Source organism: Callospermophilus lateralis, chromosome 15, assembly GCF_048772815.1.
Source record: "Callospermophilus lateralis isolate mCalLat2 chromosome 15, mCalLat2.hap1, whole genome shotgun sequence".
Classification (NCBI taxonomy): Eukaryota; Metazoa; Chordata; class Mammalia; order Rodentia; family Sciuridae; genus Callospermophilus; species Callospermophilus lateralis.
The window spans coordinates 25,482,744-25,509,505 of record NC_135319.1 but is presented as its reverse complement, the minus strand read 5'-3'; the positions used below and the strand labels follow the sequence as shown (position 1 = coordinate 25,509,505).

At 36.4% G+C, this 26,762-nt stretch overlaps 1 protein-coding gene across 2 annotated transcripts in view; it reads right to left on the bottom strand.

Moving 5' to 3' along the window:
- The window catches only part of Minpp1 (multiple inositol-polyphosphate phosphatase 1), a 44,649-nt gene extending 20,647 nt beyond the window's left edge, over window positions 1–24,002 (bottom strand). The window contains exons 1-4 of one of the 2 annotated variants that reach the window (XM_076834817.1): window positions 23,357–24,002; window positions 19,970–20,167; window positions 14,242–14,339; window positions 11,178–11,311 (exon numbers count right to left, since the gene is read on the bottom strand). In XM_076834817.1, the coding sequence (XP_076690932.1) occupies window positions 11,178–11,311; window positions 14,242–14,339; window positions 19,970–20,167; window positions 23,357–23,993 (1,067 nt within the window). In that variant the 5' untranslated portion in view covers window positions 23,994–24,002. The remainder of the gene's footprint in view (window positions 1–11,177; window positions 11,312–14,241; window positions 14,340–19,969; window positions 20,168–23,356) is intronic. The other variant, XM_076834819.1, reaches the window with a different exon arrangement.
- Window positions 24,003–26,762: the final 2,760 nt, after the last annotated feature.

The following is a 26,762-nucleotide window of genomic DNA, read 5'->3' as shown; positions in this document are numbered from 1 at the left end:
ATGTGATGGTACAAAATACATGTATGAAGACTCGAACTGGGTGTCAACATACGTTATATATAAACAGAGATATGAAAAATTGTGGTATATATGTGTAATAAGAATTGTAATGCAAAAAAAAAGCAAAGTATATGTATAAAGGCATGAATTGGCGTGAACATACTCTATATGCAAAGATGAAAAATTGTACTCTATGTGTGTAATAAGAATTATAATGCATTTGGCTGTTGTATATTTTTTAAAAAGTCAATAAAACTAACAAAAAAAAAAAACCTATCAAATGTTCATGTGATAAAAAGAAAAATTTTTTTGAGTGGGCCTAACTCATGCTAAGCATATACTTGCTACTGAGCTACATCTCCAACCCTATGAACAATTATTTTTAAAAACACTTGGGGCTGGGTGAGGTGGCACATGCTTGCAATTACAGCTACTCTGGAAAACAAGGCAGGAGGATCACAAGTTAGAGGCCAGCCTAGCCAACCTAGTAAGCCCCTGTCTCAAAAAAAGAACATGGGATGTACTCAGTGGTACAGTACTTACTTAGTATGCTCAAGATTCTGGGTTTAGTATCTAGTACTGACAAGAAAAAAAAAAGTATAAATGTTAACACAGGCTTTTACTTGTTTATTTATTTATTTTGGTGGCAGGAATTTAACCCAGGGGCATTTAACCACGGAGCCACATCCCTGGCCCCATTTTCTTTTGCCTTTTTTTTTTTTTTTTAAATTTTGAGACAGGGTCTCACTAGGTTGCTTATTGTCTCGCTTAATGGTTGAGGCTGGCTTTGAACCTGTGATCCTCCTGCCTCAGCCTCCTGAGCCACTAGGATTATAGACAAGTGCCACTGTGCTTAGCTAACAAAGGCAATTTGATGAGAAACTATTTTAAAATAAAAATATTTTGCATTCTTAAAAGAAGACATGTATAATAAAATTTCATGATTATACTATTTATAATAAAAAATCTACATGCCCATTGGCAAGAGTAGATGGTATAAACTGTAGCACATTCACAATACTGAATATTGTACTCTAGTAAAAATGAACCATAGCAATATGCAATAGTATACTGAATATTTTAAACATAATGTTGAAGGAAAAAAGCAAGTCCAGAAGACAATAAGCAGTATGATTCCATGTAAAACTAATATATATTATTTGAATGGTATCAATAATTATGTTAAAATTTTGAAAAAACAAAACTAAATAAGCATTTTATAAAAATCATCAATTATCTACTCCAACACCTGAAGACTAAATAATATGCTACTGAATGAACAAGGGGTTGCAAAAGACATCAAGGAGGAGATTAAAAAATTCTTAGAGGTGAATGAGAACACTGATACAACATATTGAAATCTCTGGGACACTATGAAGGCAGTGGAAGAGGAAAGTTCATTGCACGGAGTTCATTCCTTAAAAAAAAAAAAGTCATCAAATAAATGACCTAACATTACATTTCAAAGCCCTAGAAAACGAAGAAAAAATCAACACCAAAAGCAGTAGAAGACAGGAAATAATTAAAATCAGAGCTGAAATCAATGAAATTGAAACAAAAGAAACAATTGAAAAAACTGACAAAACAAAAAGTTCTTTGAAAAGGTAAATAAAATTGCTTAGCCATGCTAACAAAGAGAAGGAAAAAACTCAAATTACTAACATACATGATGAAAAAGGAAATATCACAACAGACACTACAGAAATACAGAAGATAATTAGAAATTATTTTGAAAACTTGTATTCCAATAAAATAGAGAATACTGAAGGCATTGACAAATTTCTAGAGTTATATGATTTGCCCAAATTGAATCAGGATGATATACACAATTTAAACAGATCAATTTCAAGCAAAGAAATAGAAGATGTCATCAGAAGCCTACCAACCAAGAAGAGCCCAGGACCAGATGGATACATAGCTGAGTTCTACAAGACATATAAAAAAGAACTAATACCTATACTCTTCAAATTATTTTGTGAAATAGAAAAAGTTGAAGCACTTCCAAACTCATCCTATGAGGCCAATATCACCCTGATTCCAAAAATCAGACAAAGACACAATATTGAAAACTTCAGACCAATATCTGAAGTCTGAAAACTTCAGACCAATATCTCTAATGAACACAGATGCAAAAATTCTCAATAAAATTCTGGCAAATCGAATACAAAAACATATCAAAAAGATCGTGGGGATCGCTGAATTCAAGCTCCTGTTCGCCTGCATCTCGCAGACAAATTGCTGTGACTCAACACTAAACGATCCCGCTGAAACAACTGGTCGGCCCTTCTGAACATGCGGAGGTTAATACCAACCGAGCTTTCATAGGCAGTGGCCACAGGATTGAGACGGGGCTTGGGAGAGCCAGTCAGGACCCACCCGTTGCATCAGTCACCTGGCAAAGGGAACGAACTGTCGCCATTTGCATGGGATACCACCATGGCAGAGAACTGACATCACCAGAATGCGGCAGAGAAGATAACTTCATTGAAACCGGCGGTGGCAGGTGTGTAACTCCCTAGCCCTCCCATGAGCGCAACAGTCAGACCGAGGGAATCAGGAGTGGCACAGGACCCGCGGGGCGCGGAACCCCCGGCTACCGCTCCCACCAGTGCTGATAACTGCGGTCTCTTGCACCAGCTACTGGGGGCGTGGCTACCAGAGGGCAAGCAAAATTCGCTGAGGGTTCTCAGCGCCAAGCTCCACAAACTTAGGGTCTGAGGGAATGGCAAACAGGGAGAGTGTGCCCAGTCGTTCAAGATAATAGGTCTCCCGGGAGCAGCAGACCTGGCGTGTAGCCAGTATTGTGGTGAACGCCACCGGTGACCGGGCTGGGCTTGAGGAAAAGTGGGGAAGTCACTAGACACAAGAGAAGGCCCTAGGCACTCAGGATTGGAAACCTGCCCAGTCTGGGAAGAGGAGCTGCTGCACAGTGATTGGTTCCCACTATTGAGAGGAGAAGCTTGGCCTGGTGGGCACAGCTCCACCTACTGGAAGAGAAGTTAAATAAACTCTAAGATTGCATTTATTAATTTTTTTTTATTATTTGGGTTTTTTTTTCCATTTTCTTTTTTTAAAATTTTTTTAAATACTTTTTTAAATTATTTTTTTAATTTTAATTTTCTTTTTGATTATTTTTTTTAAATTTTTTTTTCTTTTTTTATTTTCTATTTTTTTCTTTTGTCTTTTCATTTCTTTTCAATTTCCTTATTCCCCCTTCCTTGAATTCTACCTGCTTACTCTCATTCTCTTTAGTGACTTCTTCCCTTCCCTTCTAATACCTATCCTCCCAAGCATCAAATAAATATATAGGAGTAAACAGTAACTCAGCAGTCAAACAGAACAAGTAACAAGAGCAGCATGAAAAAGCAAGGAAGAAAAGGAGTACAAACAATGCAGGACAGCCTAAATATTCAGGAGGATCTAGAGGCATCAGAAAAATGGTCAAATAAAGAACTCGAGGAATACCTTAGACAGATGGAGTGGAATCTTAAAGAGGATATGAGACAGCAAATTCAAACAGTGAAAGAACACACTGAAAATGAATGATATAAACAGATAAAAGAAGCAAATAAGCATCTTTATCAGGAGATAGAGATTATTTAAAAAATCACAAAAATTCTAGAAATGAAGGAAACTATAAACCAAATTAAAAACTCAAATGAGAGTATCACTAAAAGAGTGGAGCAAGTAGAAGCCAGAACGTCAGATAATGAAGACAAAATATATCATCTTGAAAAGAGTCTAGCCAGCTCAGAAAGGCTGGTAAAAAATCACGAGAAAAACATCCAAGAGATATGGGATAACATAAAAAAAACAAACTTAAGAGTCATCGGTATAGAGGAAGGTATACAGGTTCAAACCATGGGAATGATCAACCTGCTGAATGAAATAATTATAGAAAACTTTCCAGAAATAAAAAAGGAAACAGTTATACAAATTGTAGATACATACAGGACACCGAGCATACAAAATCACAGTAGACCAACGCCAAAACACATTGTTATGAAGATATCCAATATACAGAACAAAGACAAAATTTTAAAAGTTACAAGAGAAAGGAGGCAGATTGCATTCAGGGGTAAACCAATAAGGTTAACAACGGATTTCTCATCACAGACGCTGAAAGCGAGAAGATCCTGGAACAACTATTTCAAACACTGAAAGACAATGGATGCCAACCAAGAATTTTGTATCCAACAAAATTAAGCTTCAGGTACGACAACGAAATAAAAATCTTTCATGATAAACAAAAGTTAAAAGAATTTGCAGCCAGAAAACCAGCATTGCAAAGCATCTTGAGCAAAACACTACACGAGGAAGAAATGAAAAACGATAACCAAAACTAACAGTGGGAAGTGCCTCAGTAAAGACAGAGTGTGGGGGAAAGGTTAATCATGGAGAAACAAACTAAATTAAAAAAAAAAAAAGATAAATAATCAAACATGGCTGGAAGTACAAATCATATATCAATAGTAACTCTAAACGTTAATGGCTTAAACTTTCCAAAAAGCAACATAGGCTGGTAACATGGATTAAAAAAACAAATCCAACAATATGCTGCCTCCAGGAGACACATCTGATTAGAAAAGACATACACAGGCTGAAGGTGAAAGGTTGGGAAAAAATATACCACGCACACGGTCCTCGTAAGCAAGCAGGAGTGGCCATCCTCATATTGAATAAAATCGACTTCAAGACTAAGTTAATCAAAAGGGATAAGGAAGGACATTATATACTGTTAAAAGGAACCATTCGCCAACAAGACATAACAATTATCAATATTTATGCACCAAATAATGGTGCTGCTACATTCATAAAACAAACTCTCCTCAAGTTCAAGAATCAAATAGACCATAACACAATAATTATGGGTGACTTCAACACACCTCTCTCACCATTGGACAGATCCTCCAAACAAAAGATGAATAAAGAAACTATAGAACTCAATATCACAATCAATAACTAGACTTAACTGACATATATAGAATATATCAACCATCATCAAGCGGATATACTTTTTTCTCAGCAGCACATGGATTCTTCTCAAAAATAGACCATATATTATGCCATAGGGCAACCCTCAGTAAATATAAAGGGGTGGAGATAATACCATGCATTTTATCTGATCATAATGGAATGAAACTGGAAATCAATGATAAAAGAAGGAAGGAAAAATCCTACATCACACGGAAAATGAACAATATGTTACTGAATGATCAATGGGTTACAGAAGACATAAAGGAGGAAATCAAAAAATTCTTAGAGATAAATGAAAATACAGACACAACACATCGGAATCGATGGGAAACAATGAAAGCAGTTTTAAGAGGGAAATTCATCGCCTGGAGGTCATTCCTCAAAAACAGAAAAAACCAACAAATAAATGAGCTCACACTTCATCTCAAAGCCCTAGAAAAGGAAGAGCAAAACAACAGCAAATGTAGCAGAAGGCAAGAAATAATTAAAATCAGAACAGAAATCAACGAAATGGAAACAAAAGAAACTATTGAAAAAATTGACAAAACTAAAAGTTGGTTCTTTGAAAAAATAAATAAGATCGACAGACCCTTAGCCATGCTAATGAAGAGAAGAAGAGAGAGAACTCAAATTACTAACATACGGGATGAAAAAGGCAACATCACAACAGATACTACAGAAATACAGAAGATAATTAGGAATTATTTTGAAAATCTATATTCCAATAAAATAGAAGATAGTGAAGACATCGATAAATTTCTTAAGTCATATGACTTGCCCAGACTGAGTCAGGAGGATACACACAATTTGAACAGACCAAAATCAATGGATGAAATAGAAGAAGCAATCAAAAGACTACCAATCAAGAAAAGCCCAGGACCGGATGGGTGTACAGCGGAGTTTTACAAAACCTTTAAAGAAGAATTAATACCAATACTTTTCAAGTTATTTCAGGAAACAGAAAAAGAGGGAGCTCTTCCAAATTCATTCTATGAGGCCAACATCACCCTGATTCTGAAACCAGACAAAGACACCTCAAAGAAAGAAAACTACAGACCAATATCTCTAATGAGCCTAGATGCAAAAATCCTCAATAAAATTCTGGCGAATCGGATACAAAAACATATAAAAAAAAATTGTGCACCATGATCAAGTAGGATTTATCCCTGGGATGCAAGGATGGTTCAATATATGGAAATCATAAATGTTATTCACCACACTTAAAGATAAGAACCATATGATCACCTCGATAGATGCAGAAAAAGCATTCGACAAAGTACAGCATCCCTTTATGTTCAAACCATTTGTAAAACTAGAGATAACAGGAACTTACCTCAACATTGTAAAAGCTATCTATGCTAAGCCTCAGGCTAGCATCATTCTGAATGGAGAAAAATTGAGGCATTCCCTCTAAAATCTGGAACAAGACAGGGATGCCCTCTATCACCACTTCTATTCAATATAGTTCTTGAAACACTGGCCAGAGCAATTAGACAGACGAAAGAAATTAAAGGCATAAAAATAGGAAAAGAAGAACTTAAATTATCACTATTTGCGGAAGAAATGATTCTATACCTAGAAGACCCAAAAGGGTCTACAAAAAAACTACTAGAACTAATAAATGAATTCAGCAAAGTGGCAGGATATAAAATCAACATGCACAAATCAAAGGCATTTCTATATATCAGCGACAAAATTTCTGAAACGGAAATGAGGAAAAACACCCCATTCACAATATCCTCAAAAAAAATAAAATACTTGGGAATCAACCTAACAAAAGAGGTGAAAGATTTATACAATGAAAACTACAGAACCCTAAAGAGAGAAATAGAAGAAGATCTTAGAAGATGGAAAAATATACCCTGTTCACGGACAGGAAGAATGAACATCATCAAAATGGCAATATTACCAAAAGTTCTCTATAGGTTTAATGCAATGCCAATCAAAATCTCAACCGCATTTCTTGTAGAAATAGGTAAAGCAATCATGAAATTCATATGGAAAAATAAAAGACCCAGAATAGCAAAAGCAACTCTAAGCAGGAAGTGTGAATCAGGCGGCATAGCGATACCAGATTTCAAACTATACTACAGAATAATAGTAACAAAAACAGCATGGTACTGGTACCAAAACAGGCGGGTGGACCAATGGTACAGAATAGAGGACACAGAGACTAATCCACAAAGTTACAACTATCTTATATTTGATAAAGGGGCTAAAAGCATGCAATGGAGTAAGGATAGCATTTCAACAAATGGTGCTGGGAAAACTGGAAATCCATATGCAACAAAATGAAACTGAATCCCCTCCTCTCGCCATGCACAAAAGTTAACTCAAAATGGATCAAGGACCTTGATATCAAATCAGAGACTCTGCGTCTAATAGAAGAAAACGTTGGCTCCGTTCTACAATTGTGGGGTCGGGCTCCAAATTCCTTAATAGGACACCCATAGCACAAGAGTTAATAACAAGAATCAACAAATGGGACTTACTCAAACTAAAAAGTTTTTTCTCAGCAAGAGAAACAATAAGAGAGGTAAACAGGGAGCCTATATCATGGGAACAAATTTTTACTCCTCACACTTCAGATAGAGCCCTAATATCCAGCGTATACAAAGAACTCAAAAAATTAAACAATAAGATAACAAATAACCCAATCAACAAATGGGCCAAGGACCTGAACAGACACTTCTCAGAGGAGGACATACAATCAATCAACAAGTACATGAAAAAATGCTCACCATCTGTAGCAGTCAGAGAAATGCAAATCAAAACCACCCTCAGATACCATCTTCCTCCAGTAAGATTGGCAGCCATTAGGAAGTCAAACAACAACAAGTGCTGGCGAGGATGTGGGGAAAAGGGTACTCTTCTACATTGCTGGTGGGACTGCAAATTGGTGCGGCCAATTTGGAAAGCAGTATGGAGATTCCTGGGAAAGCTGGGAATGGAACCACCATTTGACCCAGCTATTGCCCTTCTCAGACTATTCCCTGAAGACCTTAAAAGAGCATACTACAGGGATACTGCCACATCGATGTTCATAGCAGCCCAATTCACAATAGCTAGACTGTGGAACCAACCCAGATGCCCTTCAATAGACGAATGGATAAAAAAAATGTGGCATTTATACACAATGGAGTATTATGCAGCACTAAAAAATGACAAAATCATGGAATTTGCAGGGAAATGGATGGCATTAGAGCAGATTTTGCTAAGTGAAGCTAGCCAATTCCTAAAAAACAAATGCCAAATGTCTTCTTTGATATAATGAGAGCAACTAAGAACAGAGGAGGGAGGAAGAGCAGGAGGAAAAGATTAACATTAAACAGAGACATGAGGTGGGAGGGAAAGGGAGAAAAAAGGGAAATTGCATGGAAATGGAAGGAGACCCTCATTGTTATACAAAATTACATATAAGAGGTTGTGAGGGGAATGTGAAAAAAAAAACAAGAAGAGGAATGAATTACAGTAGATGGGGTAGAGAGAGAAGATGGGAGGGGAGGGGAGGGGGGATAGTAGAGGATAGGAAAGGTAGCAGAATACAACAGTTACTAATAGGGCATTATGTAAAATTGTGGATGTGTAACCGATGTGATTCTGCAATCTGTATTTGGGGTAAAAATGGGAGTTCATAACCCACTTGAATCTAATGTATGAAATATGATATGTCAAGAGCTTTGTAATGTTTTGAACAACCAATAAAAAAAATTTTAAAAAAAAGACATGACAAAAAAAAAAAATCAAAAAAAAAAAAAAAGATCGTGCACCATGATCAAGTGGGGTTCATCCTAGGGATACAATGTTGGTTGAACATAGGGAAATCAATAAATGTAATTCATCACATCAATAGACTTAAAGATAAGAATCATATGATCATCTCAATAGATGCAGAAAAAGCATTTAACAAAATATAGCGCCCCTTCGTGTTCAAAACACTAGAAAAACTAGGGATAACAAGAACATATCTCAACATTGTAAAAGCTATCTATGCTAAGCCCTAGCCAACATCATTGTAAAGGGAAAAAAATTGAAAGCATTCCCTCTAAAAACTGGAACAAGACAGGGATGCCCTATTTCACTTCTATTTAATATAGCTCTTAAAACACTGGCCAGAGCAATTAGACAGAAGAAAGAAATTTATTAGAAAAAGAAGAACTCAAATTAGCACTATTTGCTGACAAATATGATTCTATACCTAAAGACCCCAAAAATTCCATAAGAAAACTTCTAGAACTAGTAAATTAATTCAGCAAATTAGCAGGATACAATATCAATACCCATAAATCAATGGCATTTCTGTATATCAGTGACAAATCCTCTGAAAGGGAAATGACGAAGACTACCCCATTTACAATAGCCTCAAAAAAAAAAAAAAAAAAAAAAACTTGGAAATCAACCTAATGAAACAGGTGAAAGACCTCTACAATGAAAACTACAGAACGATAAAGAAAGAAATTAAAGAAAACCTTAGAAGATGAAAAGATCTCCCTTGTTCTTGGATAGGCAGAATTAATATTGTCAAAATGACCATAGTACCAAAAAGCACTATACAAATTTAATGGAATTCCAATCAAAATCCCAATGATATTCCTCATAAATTAGAAAAAGCAGTCATGAAATTTATCTGGAAAAATAAGAGACCCAGAAAAGCTAAAGCAATCCTTAGCAAGAAGAGTATAACAGGTGGCATCACTACACCAGACCTTAAACTATACTACAGAGCAAAAGTAACAAAAACAGCATGGTATTGGCACCAAAACAGACTGGTAACCAATGGTACAGAATAAAGGACACAGAGACTAACCCACATAATTTCAGTTATCTTAGACAAAGGCACCAAAAATATACATTGAAGAAAAGATAGCCTCTTCAACAAATGGTGCTAGAATGAAATTAAATCCCTCTCTCTCACCATGCACAAAACTCAATTCAAAGTGGGTCAAGGATCTAGGAATTAAACCAGAGACACTGCATCTACTAGAAAAAAAAGTAGGCCCAAACTTCATCATGTCGGATTAGGCCCCAACTTTCTTACTAAGACTCCTATAGCACAAGAATTAAAATCAAGAATCAATAAATGGGATGGATTCAAACTGAAAACCTTCTTCGCAACAAAAGAAACAATCTTTTGTGAGGCAAATAGACAGCCTACAGAATGGGAGAAAATTTTTACTACTCGCTCATCAGATAGAGCACTAATCTCTAGGGTATATAAAGAACTCAAAAAGCTAAACCAAAAAAACAAATAACCCAATCAATAAATGGGCCAAAGAACTGGACACACAGTTCTCAGAAGAAGATAAACAACCAATCAACAAATATATGAAAAAATGTTCAACATCTCTAACAATTAGAGAAATGCAAATCAAAACTAAGATTTCATCTCACTCCAGTTAGAATGGTGGCTATTAAGAACACAAACAACAAGTGTTGAGGAGGAACTGGGGAAAAAGGCACACTTGTACATTGCTAGTAGACTGCAAATTGGTGCAGTCAATATGGAAAGCAGTATGGAGATTCCTTGGAAAATTGGGAATGGAACCAGCTATCCCTCTCCTCGGTCTATACCCAAAGGACTTAAAAACAGCATACTGCAGTTACATCAGTGTTTATAGAAGGACAATTCACAATAGCTAAATTGTGGAACCAACGTAGATGCCCTTCAGCAGATGAATGGATAAAGAAAATGTGGTATATATACACAATGGAATATTAATCAGCAATAAAAGAGAAAAAAATCATGGCATTTGCAGGTAAATGAATGGAGTTAAAGAAGATAATGCTAAGTGAAGTTAGCCAACCCCCAAAAAACCAAATGCCAAATGTTTTCTCTGATATAATGAGGCTGATTCATACTGGGGTTGAGAGGGGGAGCATGGGAGGATTAGATGAACTCTAGATAAGGCAAAGGGGAGGGAGAAGAAGGAGGGTATGTGGGTGGGAAAGATGGTGAAATGAAATGGACATCATTACCCCAAGTATATGTATGAAGACACGAAGGGTGTGAATATACTTTGTATACAACCAGAGATATGAAAAATTGTGCTCTATATGTGTAAAATGAATTATAACAAATTCTGCTGTCACATATAAATAATCAGAAGTTTAAAAAGACAAAAAAAATCATCAATTATAAAATATTTTCCAGAAGTTTAATAGCAATCTCAGAATTTACTTCAAAATTTTATAGCTTTTACCTTTGCTTCTCTTCAACTGCTTTGTCCAGGTGCTGAAAGATATCCTGAAAGAGGGTGCAACTGGATCGACTATTAATGGTATATCCATATCCTCTTTTCCAATATTGTTTCAGATCATTTAGATATTCTAATACCTAAAAATAAAAATTTCAAAAATGATTTCTATTACATTTTCATAAATGTTAGAGATTTTCTAATTTAATAATATTTCCCCAGAAACAGTTATATTATCATTCAGTACAAAATACAGTAGAATCTTAGCATTTAGATTTTAATATCATGCATCAAAGAGTTAGCACTGAAGGTATATGACACACAATAACTTTTGCTGCATCACAAATTTGAATCAGGAAAATGTCAAGGCTTGTGGGCCAAAACAAGTTAGTAAATCTTCAAATCTAATAATCCATCATCCATGACAGGTTAGGAGAGTGGATTAAGAACATGCAGTTAGCTCCTCTTTCTTCTAAAATTACATTAAGATGATAGCAAAGACAGATACAGGGGGAAAAAAAGTACCTGGAAGAGTATTCATTACATAGCATAGAAAGACATTAACATAAGATTAAGAAATTAACTTTCGGTGTATGTAGGGTATGTGTATTGAACTCAGTGTCACACATGCGAGGCAAGCATTCTACTGCTGTGGTATACCTCCAGCCCTTTTTAGTTTTTGAGAAGGGTCTTGCTAAGTTGCTCAGGCTAGCCTCGAAATGAACTTGCAGTCTCCTGCCTTAGCCTCTGGAGTCATTGGGGACTACAGGTATGTGCCACTATGCATGGCTGGATCAGAATTTTAAGCATTTAAAGATGATAAGCTTCTACAAAAACGAAGTACAAGTCATAATAAGTTTAAGCCCAGGAGTAGGCCAGTACCATATACCAAAACCAAAATATAATAAAGAGACAATTAATTCTAGAGTTAGCAAAAGGGACAAAGTAAACATAAAGTTAAAAAAAAGATTTAAAATAAGCCAGGTCCAATGGTACACACTCATAACCCCAGCTACTCAGGAAGCAAGTTTGAAGCCAACCTGGGCAACTTAGCAAGACAGTTGCATTAAAATACAAACTATGATGGGCTGGGGATGTAGCTCAGAATGATATTTAATAAAAGAGATTTAAAAAATCTCATTTGTACATTATTAAAACTTTATATAAAAACTAAAAATATAAATAGAAGATAATTTTTCTGACAAAGTATGTTACCCAAACTGAATCAGAAAAATATAAATATACAACATAACTACAGAGTCAAAGGTCCAAACAGAAAATGAGTTTTTCAAATTTTAAGAGATAAATTTGCCAAACTTTGCAAATAATCCTGCAAACCTGAATGACCTGGACTTTTCCTTGCTTCCTTTCTTTGTTTCCTTCTAGAATTGGGGATTGTACCTACGGCATTTTACCAATGAGCTACATCCCCGGCCCTTTTATTTTTTATTTGGAAACAGGGTCTTATTAACTTTTCCAGACTGGCCTCTGATTTGCAACCCTCTGCCTTGACCTCCCAGGTCCCTGTGGTTATAGGCATGGACTACCCTGCACCACCATGCCCAGCCATGGATATCTTATAGAAAAATATTAGATACCAAAATTGACCTAGAAATGATAGACAATCTAGATACACTCATTACCTTAGAAGGTATGTACAAAGTTGCAAAATAGGCTATCCCCCAGAAAAACATGTGTCATTTCTTTTATAAAGATTTGCCTGAGGACCATTTAATCAACTTCCTTTTGTGCACAACTATATCTTATATATACTTCTATTATAAATGGCTTTATTTCACTCCTTCTGCCATTCTTTGAAGATAATGCTATCTTAATGTTAGTCATCTTCAATTCCAAGCAAGTATCTGGCATAGAATAGGAATTCGAGAAATGTTGGCTAAAAGAAAGCACGTATGGTCCAACATTTCACAAGGTCCTAGATAATTTGTATAATTCTCAGAATTTCATAAGTACCTATTTATTTTTAGTTTTAAAATATATTAATGGAGAATCTCAAACATATAAAAGTATAGAATAGTAGTACAACAAGTAGTACCCAAGTGTACCCATCATCCAACTTCAACAATAATCGATATTTGACCAATCCTATTTCAGCTATGTTCCTGCCTCCACCAATGAATTCAAACAAATTTCAAACACCATTTTATTTCATCTGTAAATACTTTAGTATGTAAACCTATTATTACATAGTGCAACAGCTAAGCAGGGATAAATTATTTTATATTAAATTACTAAGAAAAGAAAAGAATCATAGGAAATTCCTAAATCAAAAGATAACTTCATATTTTTAAATAAAAAATTTAAATTTATTCTTACATATAAAAAGGAAACTCATTCAATTAATTTAATATACATGTATTTTGAGTTTTCAAGTCATGATTCTTTAAATAAGCCTTTTATTTACAGAGGGAAAAAGATACTTCCACAATGGAAAAATCTGGCAGGCAATACTTTAATCAAATGATCAAACATATCATTATCAAAGATGTAACAGACCGACATTCCTTCTGATGTGATGCACTGAAAGGATATATCACTTATGTGAAATTCTTGTCAAAAATGTTTAATCTGAATCTGACCTTAAAAAATGAGTCAGAAAATGAAGAGCAAAAGAGGGAAATGTGGTAAGCAGACAGGAATTGTAAGTGAATTACTGCCACCACCAGGTGGAACACAGAACTCAATTTCCCATGAAAATTTCTATGTAAGAACAGTTAGGTCTTTGGAAAATCACTTGTTCTGAAGTTTGGCTTTCTATAAAAATAATAATTTGGATTATATACCCTTCCAGTAGTAAAATTTGATGAAGGGTTGAATAGGTTTTAAACTGAGGAGCCCTAGAAATCAAATCATGAAAAAAATGTTTTCCCAAGTTTTATGAACTTTTTACAAGTGAAACGTATTTGAACTTTAATTTCTATTTATAAGGAAAATAGTCACAAGACAATTTATGCTCCCTTTGCTTATTTTCAGAAAAGCTGCTTTAAGTAACAAACAAACAAAAAAAAGCCCCATTAAACCATGAAGTAACTGCAAAAGTAATACTCACCTTTGCATCATCTATGTCAAAAACATCACACCAAGGAGATTTGACACCTCTAATTGCCAGGTCAAATGAACAGGTGAAAAAAGCTACCTGAATTAAATCTGGGGGGAAAACAGGTAAAATTTTATGAGTTATTAGTTTCTGCAATTTTTTTAAAAGCTAAATATTGCTAGAATGCCATTTGCAGCAAAGGTGAAAAAACTGGATATGTTTGGTTTGGAGAAGAGCCTAGTTTTTTTTTCCTGGTAATCAAAGAATTAATACTTGCTCTGTGCAAGGGAAGGACTACAACTATCAGGAATAAATCACAAGGATGTGTACATTTCAGACCAATAAAACCAAGAAACTTTCTGTAACTTTTTTCAGTTTTTAAAACTATTTATTAAGAGCATGTTTGCCTGGCAAATCCAACAAAAAGGTTAACCCAAAGACCTACTACATTAAACAGACTTTTATTTTGCTAATATTAGAGGGCTGGTAAAGGGAAAATAAAATTATAAAGATTTTAGTCCCCAACTTGAAAATTAGGAATAACAAAGTGTATTTATTGAACAATTTTTTTAGGGGGTTCTGGGGACAAGGGATTGAACTCTGGGGCACTAGGCTAATAAGCCATTATCTCTAGTCCTATTTTGTATTTTCTTTAGAGATAGGGTCTCACTGAGTTGCTTAGCACCTTGCTTTTGCTGAGGCTGGCTTTGAATTTGCAATCCTCCTGCCTCAGCCTCCCCAGTCACTGGGATTACAGGCTTGCACCGCCATATCCAGCTTACTGAACGATTTTTTAAGCTACAGAATAGCGCCAGGCATTATAGGCACATGCCTATAATTCCAGCAACTCCACAGACTGAGGCAGGAGGTTGGCCAAGTTCAAGGGCAGCCTTAGCAATTAGCAAAATCCTAACTCAAAATTTTAAAAATAAAAAGGGCTGGAGCTATAGTTCAGAGGTAGAACACCCCTACGTTCAATTCTCAGTACTGGGGAGTGTGGGAACTATTCAATAATTCATAACTATTAGGAAAAGGCATATAAAGAAAGAAAGGTATAAAAGGAGAGAGAGGACTACAGAAAATAGGGAAAAAAAGAGCAAAGTGAAGGGGCAGGAGAAAGGTGAAAGAGAGTCCACAGAAGAACAAGGGAAAATTACACACTACAGAGGGAGTGAAAAGTTGGTATTACAGCATCAGTTTTTCAAATTTAGCTGCTCAAGTAATTTCATAATAAGCTATCTGGGATTTTTATATTGCTAAATCACTGATTACATCACTTTCATATGTGTACACACATGTGTAGTATATGTATGTATGTATCAAAAAAAAGGATAAGGGAATGAGTGTTTGGGCTATAAAAAGGTAGCCTTTATCAGTAGGAATAAAAACATTGCTGCTCTCTAATCAAGAAGTAGCTGGCATCTAATCCTAGAGAGAGAAAAAAGGAGTCAACTACAGGTATTACCTTTATTATTTCAATTTTTCTTTAAAATATTGTCTTTCCTCTTTCCCAAAGGAAAAATGGGACCAAATTTAATTGTTACATGCTTTCTGCAATAGTTCTGAGTTTACACAATTCCTGAGGTAGTATATAGTTGTAAAAAATAAATTTCAGTGGGAATATACCTAAAAGCCATTCAAAACTTCTGCTCATATAAAGGGAAGGGTTTATGGGGCTGAGGTTACGGCTCAGCAGTAGAGCACTGAGGTAGTATATAGTTGTAAAAAATAAATTTCAGTGGGAATATACCTAAAAGCCATTCAAAACTTCTGCTCATATAAAGGGAAGGGTTTATGGGGCTGAGGTTACGGCTCAGCAGTAGAGCACTTGCCTCACATGTGCAAGGCCCTGGGTTCAATCCTCAGCACCATATATAAATAAAGTTATTAAAAAAAAAATAAAGGGAAGGGTTTATAATCCCAATACCTAATATAATAGAGTGACTTAACTACTATTCATGTTTGATGAAAGGAACTGGCTCATTTAGACTTGAAACTATGAAAGTCAGCCCAGATGTATACCCTTTAACCAGAGAGAGGTGACCAAAAACTCCTGTTTTTTTGTTTTGTTTTGTTCTGTTTTGCTTACCAAAAGTCTTTGAAGTACAGGGAAATGAAAACTAATGCTATTATATATCTAATTCTAACATGAATTATTCTGAGCAAAGTCATTCTAGGCTTTCTGGATCTCAACTCGCTCACCTACAAAACAATGAAGTTAAAACAAATGATCTTACTTGATGAGTTATGGCTAATTCATGTATTATGACCACTTCCAACTTCTTGGTCAATCTTTTGGAGCCTCAAAAATATTTCAGATGCATTAGAAATTTAAGTATTAAAAAATAAACAAATAAATAGAAGAAAATAGGAAAATAAACTAATCTTGAATTTCAAGAATATTCTTAAGCAAAATATAATGATCAGATGCCATAATAAAGAGACAGATATGGCTTCACAAAAGATGTAAACTTAAGGTACCAAAAGCGAGCCTAAAAGATAGGCAACAAATTAAGAGAAAATATTAGCAACAATAAGCCAACGACTAATTCTTTGCTAGACAGAATTAAAAGGTTTGGTCGATATATCTCCAATATAGAGAGGATATCTATGACCAATACGAAAAATGTAAAAATACTCAATAGCAAACAGACAATAGGGCTGGAGGTAAAGCTCAGTGGCAAAGTGTTTATCCAGCATGTGCCAAGCCCTGGGTTTGATCCTGAGTACCAAAATGAAGAGAGGGAAAGAAGGAGGGTGAGAGAGGGAGGAGAAGAGAAGCGGGAGGGAAACAAGATTAGGAAGAGGCAACTAAACATCTGGCTAATAAATATATAAAAAGGCTTTGGATTTCAGAAGAAATTAAATAAATGTAAATTAAAGCTAGACATTATTTTTCACTAATCAAAGAGCCTAAGTTAAAATGATTAATAGTATTAAGTGCTAGATGAGACAGTAGAGCATTCTTATATATTGATACAAATTTTTCTACACCTTCAGAGAACAATTTGGAAGTATATTGTGTCAAATATTCATACTTGTTAACCCAGAAACATCACCTGTTATTACTTTTCTTATAAACTCTCCAGTGTGAAATATAATCCTTATAAACCATAAGAATGCTCTCTGTAATATCACTAGATAGTTAAAAACTAGAAAAGTTTTCAGTAGAAAAAATGGTTTCCTATATAAAAGAATTTGGACTGTATATTAGCTCCAGATTCTTTTATAGCAGTAAAATTTGATGGGTTAAGTAACTTTTAACCAGCATTGACCCAGAAATCAAACCATATAGTCTATGAAATAACATAATTTATAAAGGAATGAGACAGAACTATATGTACAGACAGATGTATTATTAAGTAAAAATAAATTAGATAGTACATACAGGACTATCCCTTTATGTTAAAAAAGTAGGTATTTGAATGGCAAAAATATTTATGGAGCAGTTACTATGCCAGGCACTGTGCTAAATGTCTTATATAAATTAATCTCAGATAATCCTTGCAATAATCCTTTGGGGCAAATATAATTCCTATATCCATTTTATACAGAAGGAAACTGTGGCATAGAGATATTAAGGAACTTGGCAAAAATCATAATTTACAGTTAGATTAAAATTCAAATACAAACGGTGCAATCCCAGGATCAACTATTTCAACTACTATGCTTACAGTGCCTCCAAAATAAGTTGCTCTTGCTGGGCACAGTAGTTACAGGCCTATCATCCCAAGGACTCAGAAGCCTGAAGCAAGAAGATTACAAGTCGGCCTCAGCAAATTAGTGAGGCCCTAAGCAATTTAGTGAGACCTTGTCTCAAAATAAAAATAAAAAGAGCTGAGATGTGGCTCAGTGGTTAATAAGCACCCCAAGCTCAATCCCTAGTATCAAAAAAAAAAAAAAAAGTTCCTCTTGGTTATTCCATCAGGAAAACACAAATAATCCTTACCCATTCAGAGACTAAAAGTAGTTTTTAATGTACTTGGGGGGTGGGGGGCACACACAGAGCTGTGAATTAAACCCAAGGCCTTGCTCATGATAAGCGAGCACTCTACCACTGAGCTACATCCCTAGTCCTAAAAGTAGTTTTTAAAAACCTTCTACTACAGAATAAATGGCCAGAGAATAGTATACTTAAATGATGGGGAATTCTGTGTATAAGTTTAAAATGTAGGACTAGGCTAAAGTTATAGCTCAGTGGTAGAACATTTGCCTAGCATATTCAAGGCCCTATGTTCAATCCCCAGCACTATAAATAAATAAATAAAAACAGAAAGGATTAAAATTACATTTAAAAAACACAAAGTTGCATAAAATCAAATTTCAGACTCAAATGCACTTTGATACCATTCTAAAAGTTTAAAAATCCACAAAACAATATCCCAGTTATGTACAGAAACATATATACTGGCACAGGAGGATGATTAAGTGATGAATTGATGACCATGTCTCTGGAGAGAAAAGAAAAAGAATGAGATCCAGGAAAGAAACCCAAGGTCCTTGGTGTTATTTAGAGCAACTAAGTGAAGCATAAAACTAAGTTTCGAGTATACAGTATTCATTATGTCAGCCTTTATTCTTACCTACATGTTTTAATTATTTCCCAATAAGAAAATTTTAAAGCTCCACAGGTGACCCCAATGTACAGCTGGTTTGCGGAAAGGAAAAAAAAACTCAATTTCAAATAATAGTTTAGGCATCATCATTTTTTTAATACTTATAAAGCATCTGGTCTCCAAAACAGACTTAACTGAAAAATAGTTTCACCCCTCCACGTTTCCTACTTCCAATCTTTTGGAAGTTGATTCACAATATAATAAAATCTATAATCTTTGTGTGTGTATGTCCATGAACATATATGTATAAAAATTTATTTTTATAAAAAAAATTATTTTTGTCAACATCTGCTTTGCAGATTGCAAATTTATAAAAAACTGGAAAAAAAATTTATTTTCTTAATTTTCCATTGCTTAGGTCACCATATGCCCTGTTTTCCACTGGTTTTCCCAGAATAATTAATAATAGTATTATCTTTTACTCTCAAAAAGTGTCCCAGTTTGGATGGTAAACTGCAGTCAGCCCTTACACTGAAATATCTTATGACAGACATGACTACTTATCTTTTCAACATCTCTACATATAAAAGCCTCAAAAAAACATACCACTTCACTTTTCACTTTCAAAAACTCACATACATGTACTTTTGAACTGTTTCAAAAACTAAAGAATTTATGAGTCTCTTTGAATAACTTTATGAAGCAAATTCAGAAAACAAAATTTTTTGTGTTTACAAGTAATGCTCAGAGTTTAGGTTCTCAAAAAAATTCAGAATACAAGTCGGGTATGGTGGCACATGACTTCCCAGCGACTTGGGAAGCTAAAGCAGGAGAACTGCCAAGTTTGAGGCCAGTTACAGCAACTTAGCAAGGCCCACAGCAACTTAGCAAGACCCCGTCTCAAAATATAAAATTAAAAAAGGGTCTGAGGACTTCTTGGTTCAGTGATTAAATACCCTTGGGTTCAATCCCTAGTACAAAAAAAAAAAAAAATTCAGAATACAGAGAATTTTATACCTTAATTTACATAATATTGGAAGAATATGAATCTAAATAGTAAGCATGAGGTGTTTCTTAAATTGAATGTAAATTCAATTTGGGGCTTTAAAAGGAATAAATTTTTTCATTTTCACAGTTCAAAATTATTTAAGCCATAGTTCAAATGAATGCAGAAGATATATTACCTGCATTTAAATTGTTTACCGGCACTTGCAAAACAGCTGCAACTTTTTTCAAAATGCTCTGCATTTCTGGTCCAGTTTTGAAGGCTTCTACATGATAAAGAGCTGTAGCATTCCTTTCCACTTCGGTTAAGAACTTCTTACAATGATCAAAGAACCTCATTAGTTTGTCATTTATGCTTGGAGGCCCACACTCCATATCTGAAAGAAAAAAAAAATTATTGACATAAATGATGGGTACCAAGGATTGAACCCAGGGGCATTTAACCTCTGAGCCACATCCCCAGCCCTTTTTATTTCAAGACAGGGTTTCACTAAGTTGCTTAGGGCCATGCTAAGTTGCTGAGGCTGGCTTTGAACTTGTGATCCTCCTGTCTTAGCCTCCCGAGTAACTAGGATTATAGGTATACACCACCACAGCTGGCAATAAATGATACTTTTAAATTACTAAAAATTTTGCTTCAAGTAAGAAAAAGGAACATAATGACATTAATCCGAATATCTGAAATAACGCATCAGTCAAGAAAGACAAAGTATAAAATTTTATTACCCATTTATAATGATGGCAATTCTTAAAGAGAATATGCTAGAAATACTAAAATACAATCAACACCCAAAATAAAATGTGTTGAAGCAATACTACACAATGAAATAAAGGTAACCAAAATGAATGTTTTCTCATAGACAAAAAAATAATTAGGCAAGAAAATCATAAGAAGTGCAAAACTGTGTTATGAAAGTTCTGTTTCTGTCAGGCACAGAAAACTTCAGAAAGCAAACTAAAAACCAGCAGTCTCTAGGTACGGTAAGAGAGAATTTAACAGATTAGACCTGTTTCTCCACTCAACCAAAATCTAAATAGATTGTTTTATTTTCTTAATTAATTTTCCTAACCCTGTGTTACTTTACAAAAGATTCTACTTTAGACAAAAACTACTGACAGCAGCACAAAGTTTCAAGTCTACTGGGCTTCATTGTGCTAAGTGCTTCTGATTTGGTTTATCTTTTAACTGAAGATCCTAGATAACTCCGTTAAACAGTATGCTATTCCCCCACTTGGCAAACATGTACTGGAAAAGCATTCATAACCATGCTTCAACTATTGGGGTGTCTTTTAAGTTTTTCAACCATTTTCAAAACATCTCAATTATCATTCCTCCAATAATTCGCCATGAAAATAACACCATGTATTATTTCTGTACACAAAATATAAGAAATTCAGATACAGTTATACCATTGTTTTAGATACACAATGCAAAAATATACATATATGTAAAGGCATAGTCCCTGAAATAGATCATTTCTCCCACTTTAATTGATAATTGGATTATAGTTGTTAAGAAAGTATCTTCAGGAGCCAGTATATGTCATCCCAGTGACTCAGAAGGCTGAGGGAGGAGGATCACAAGTACAACGCTGGCTTTGGCATCTTAGGGAGAACTTGTCTCAAAATAAAATAAAAAAAGCTAGAGATGGATGTTGCTCAGTGGAAGTAGAGGTCCCTCAGTTCAGTCCCCACTACCAAAACCCAAAAAAGACTGACTTCACTAGGAAAATAAGAGAACTTTGTCATCTTTTCTGTGCCCTCAAAATATGATTTCTCATGTGGGTCTGGATGGTTCATCCTTGTATTATCTAATTACTGCTGCTCTTTAAACAGAAACAAATGCATTGTTCTATTTCTATAAAAACACAAAATCTAATTCAGTGGTCTCCCTCAAAAGCCCAGATTTACACAACAGGCAAAACAATTGTCTGTGTAGGATAATGAAGTGGTTAGGCAAAGGATTTAATCTCTGAGACTGAAAAATGGTGAGAGGTGGGGTTTATCCTGAACTACTCTGATCCCTGGCTTTTCCCCCTGAGGCAAATGACAATCTTCACAATGCAATCTGAGTGCCAATCTGAGTGCCATCATTCATGCCCAGAGGTCCAGTATATGTTGTGCTTCATTGAAATTCAGCTAATTTAGGCAACCTATAGGGAACTTTCACCCAAACTAATAGGAAAAACCTAGTTGTAGTTTAAAAGCATGACGCAGTAAGTAACAAGTTAGTTTAGTGAGTTACCCACAAAGCAATAACATGATACACAGTTAGTGGAAAAATCCCTTGCAGACTGCTGAACTGCTATGGAAGAAATGATAAACCAGTTTTGTTTTGTTTTTTAAATTTGGGCTGTAAAGCTAAATGAAGTTCCTCACTTCAATTCTTACCTTAAAACCTAGAAGTAGTTATTAACAATTGTTCATCTCTCTGTCACAAAAATATTATGTTTTTATTCTCATTAGATATTATAAGACAAAAGGAAGCTGTATAGTGTAATGCTTAAAAAAGCAAGTTATGAGCCAGGTGCAGGTGCCCATGCCTGCAATCGCTGCTGCAACTGGGAAAGCAAAAGGATTTTAAATTCAAAGTTAGCCTCAACAGCTCAGCAAGACCTTGTCTCAAACTAAAAAAAAAAGAGCTGGGGATGTGGCTCAGCAGTTAAGTACCCTTGGGTTCAATGTGGGGGGTACTATCAGCTTCAGAGAAGAGTTGTGAGATTAAGTAAAACAAATGTGAGACATGTGTGGTATATATGAGGCATTGGGTGTTTGCTACAATATAATTGACTATAAAAACATTTTGATGGGAAAAGTATCATTCTGGAAAAACAGAAGACCTGGACTCCAGGCCTGACTAGTCCTCAAATTAGAGGGCAATCTTGGGCTCAACTTCTTTGCCTGATAAATAAAAAGATACCACTATTTCATCTCTCAAATTTTGAAAAAGTATGAAATCAATTGGTAGGTAAGGTATTGCTTTTGACAATGAACCTCAACTACAATAAGGGAACTCTATAACAGTAAATACAAGAACCGAACAGAAGGAAAAAGCAGGGCATAAATAAGGCTTGTTAACAGCTTCCTAAATCAGGTGTTAAGTCTAGACCAGACACCTGAAAAAGGTGATAAGTAAAAACCCCAACTTGTATTACAAGCAATGCCTGAGGAAGAAGGTTCTAAATATCATTTTTAAAGAGTGTTTTCAACATAAAACTAACTGCCAGGGAGGTAAGAAAGGACAGGCTGGCACTCAAAAGTGGTTAATTCAATTTGGAAAAGGGAGACCAAAAATTTTGGGAAAGATCATCTCCTTTCCTGCTCTGGATCCCAGAGTCTACTACAGCGTTCGGCACGTAAAAGGTGCTAAAATTCATATCTGATGAGTGAGTAAATAAATGAATGTACACATGGAAAGGAGAGATAATCAAGTTCACAACATCCTGTACCCAGAGAAAGCACAGCCCGAAGGGTAGAAGTCAGGATACAGAGCAAAGTGAGACGAGACTGGGGGTAGGGAAGATTCGGGAACGCGGCAGAGCATCTGCCCCGCGGCGCGCGGTCACCTGAGACGTCGGGCGGTGACAACCCAGGATGGTAGTGCTCCCACAGCCCCCGCAAGAAGGCGGCGCCGCTGTCCACGCAGCGGTGCTTGGAGCTGGTGATCAGTCGCAGGCGGCTGTAGTTCTCCCGGCTGAAGAGAGCTGGGAAGAGGGAGGCCAGACGCAGCGCCAGCTGTCGCATGTCCTGCCGCCCCTTCTCCACCAGCTGCCCATCCATCCAGTCCGCGTACCACAGCGGCCAGTCAGCCAGCGCGGCGCCCAGGCCGCGATCGCTGGCATTGCCTGGCCTATCATCCCCGGGCCCGCGGGCCTGCAGCAGCCCGTGCAGCTGCCTCAGCTTGCGGATCTGCTTGGCCGTGGGGTAGCGGGTGCCATGGCGGATGAGGGCCACCAGCTGCACCGGGGTGCAGCTCCCCTCCAGCAGCTCTGGGTCTCGCTGCGGCGCCTCGGGGTCCGACAGTAGTCCGGGGTTGACATCTTCGTAGCGAGTCTTGGTCCCGAAGTAGGGGCTGAGCGCCGAAGCCACCTGGTCCTTCGGCTCCTGTAGAGAGCAGCGCGCGAGCGACGAAAGCAGCGCCGCAGCCAGGGCCGCGGTGGGCGCTACGGAGGCCCTGAGGAGGCGGCAGGGACCACAAAGCATCGTGCCAAGCGGCCCGCGGAAGGCAAAACACCCGCAGCTGACCCCCGATTTCCGGCTCCGGCGGGCGGGCGGGGGCGGGCCCGGAGGGCTCTTCCGGCCTGGGCAGCTCTGGTTGCGCTGCAGTAACTCTGGCTGTGGCGACTGGTACTGAGCGGTTCGGTCCCGGAGAGATGCCGACCTGTGGCGCAGGTGGAGCTGCCCTGGGAAGACTGGGGCACCTGAGGCTTATGTGGAGCCGGCGTGGGCTGACCCGGGGCGTGGACGAGCTTCCTCTTAGTCTGTGGCTCCGAGACCGTCTTCAAAGGCTTCCCGGCTCTTTGGTTTTCTGTGATGCGAAAGAAGCCCAAACCAAGCGTTAGTCTCCAATGCTGCCATCTTTTAATAGGTGACTCTGTCTCACCATCCTCACCCCATTCTACTGTGTTTTTCAACTCTAAAGCAGACGTATAAAATACACTTGATTATGCAAATATCTGGTCCTTGCTGCAGGTTGCTTCTTGGAGACCAAAGTTTTTCTCCCTTTAGAGTCCGAAAATAAGTCGGATAGAACAGAGGGCTTAGAAAGGGGCTTAGTTCTTAAGAAATTTCAGTCCTGAATCTTTTCTATTATTTTGACCCGAACTAGCAGAGCGAACACAGCACCCCAAAAATTCTGCACTTGTTGATCCCCAAAGCAGAGAGACAGCAATCATGATAATTTGGGTCATTGAGTCATGGCCCATAAGATTTACCTCGTTATTAAGTGTGAACTCATCTGCTGTGTGAAGCAAACATGATATTTACCACCACTCCACATCCATCCTCACTTCCCATGTGGTTACAGACTCAAATCAGATGCTGATTTTAGTAGGTTATTGCTCTCAAGTTTTTACACAAAAATCATAAATTTAATCAATAACTTGGTTTCTCCACCTGAACCTCAGTATACATGTCAGTTGGGAAAAGAATGAGTATTAAGTCACATGGTGATACAAACTCAAAAAAATTGTATCATGTTTCCATAATTGTAGTTTTCCCTTCAAAGATAATACTATATTGTTCTTGGTAAACCAATCACCATCTACTTACTGGTTTCAGAAAGGTGTCTCTCTAAATGTTAACCTGGAAGAAAATGGATAAAATAAAGAATAGATTCCAATTTGAATGCTGAAATTTTTAAGGCATTCTGTGTAAGAAACCATATTTAGGGAAACGAGTGTGCTTTTTGATATGCTATTTTGTACACTGTCAATGCCTGAATATTCATGGTCAGTAAAATTTTCACAGAACTTTGCTCAATTTAGTATTTAGCGAACATCCACCTCTTTCTTATAGATTGCCTAATGTTTACTCTGTATAGGCAGTGATACCTGTTATTTCTAAGTTTATTCTACAAGCATTTGTGATAAGTACATTTCACTATATTTTGTTTAATGTAGATGCTTAATAATGATTACCTTTCATGTCCAACCCCTTGAGCCCTTAGGATTTAATAGGTCTTCCCAAAGGCATCATTTACTTCTTCCTAATGAAGCAATGTTTAGAGACCCTGCTTTATGTTCCTATAAACCTGCAGTATAGAGAAACAAAACTAAGAAATAAAAAAAGGCAAACAAACAAAATCCCTGTAACATACATCCTTATATATTAAACTTGCTCCTAGCTTGATTTTATTTCCTTTCTAATTTCTCATCTGTTTTTACTATTTTTCTTTTTCTTTTATTTTTCCGTGTTGAGGATTAAACTCAAGGCAAGGCAAGCACTCTACTAACTGAACTATATCCCCAGTCCTGTTTTTGATATTTTATAAACTTATATAAACCAACTTCAATCTTCTTGATGTCATGCTAAGATGATAAAATAAAATAAGCTACGCCTCTGTTTTTGACTAGTTAAAAGCCAGATTAAGAGTATAAGGAGGACAGGGGCCAGGGTTGTGGCTCAGCAGTAGAGCGCTTGCCTAGCATGTGTGGGGTACTGGGTTCGATCCTCAGCACCACATAAAAACTAAATAAAGGTATTGTGTCCAACTACAACTAAAAATGTTTTTTTTTAAAAAAAAAAAAAGAGTATAAGGAGGACAAAGAGTCCATAAGCTTTGAATCTAGACTCCAAACTCTGCCAGTCATTAACTGAGTGATATTGATTAACTAAATTCTCTGAGCCTTAGGTTTTTTTTTTAATCTGATAATTAGGAATATCAGAACATACATTGTGGGATTATCATGAGAACCAGATGATGTACTTAAAAACCATTTATAACAGATTCTATTTTTATCATTAATAATGCTTGGTTTATTATTCCTGGACTCAAATGCTTAGTTCATCAGCAATTAAACATGTGGTATAAACTTACTTCCACTGAATGTTTAATAAATGACTTCACAGACAAGACAGGCCACAAAGATCATTTATCTTTTCTAGTAATAAAAATTCACTCATTTCACTTTATAAAAGATCTTTAGATCTTAGAGTAGTGAGCCTTTGAAAAGTGTTAATAAAATGAGAAGCACTAAACCAGATGTGGTGACACACACCTATAAACCTCAGGAAGCTGAAGCAGGAGGATTACAAATTCAATGCCAGCCTCAGAAATTTAGCAAGATACTTTCTCAAAAAAAATAAATAAAAATGATGGGATGTAGCTCAGTGATAAAGTGCCCACAATTCAATCCCCAGTATCACCGCCAAAAAAAAAAAAAAAAAGTGAGGGGCCCTGCTTATCTTTTCTTGTCAAGCTATGTCTTAACTCTCTGGTTAATCTGTGAATTAACTGCCTTTTGAGAGAGG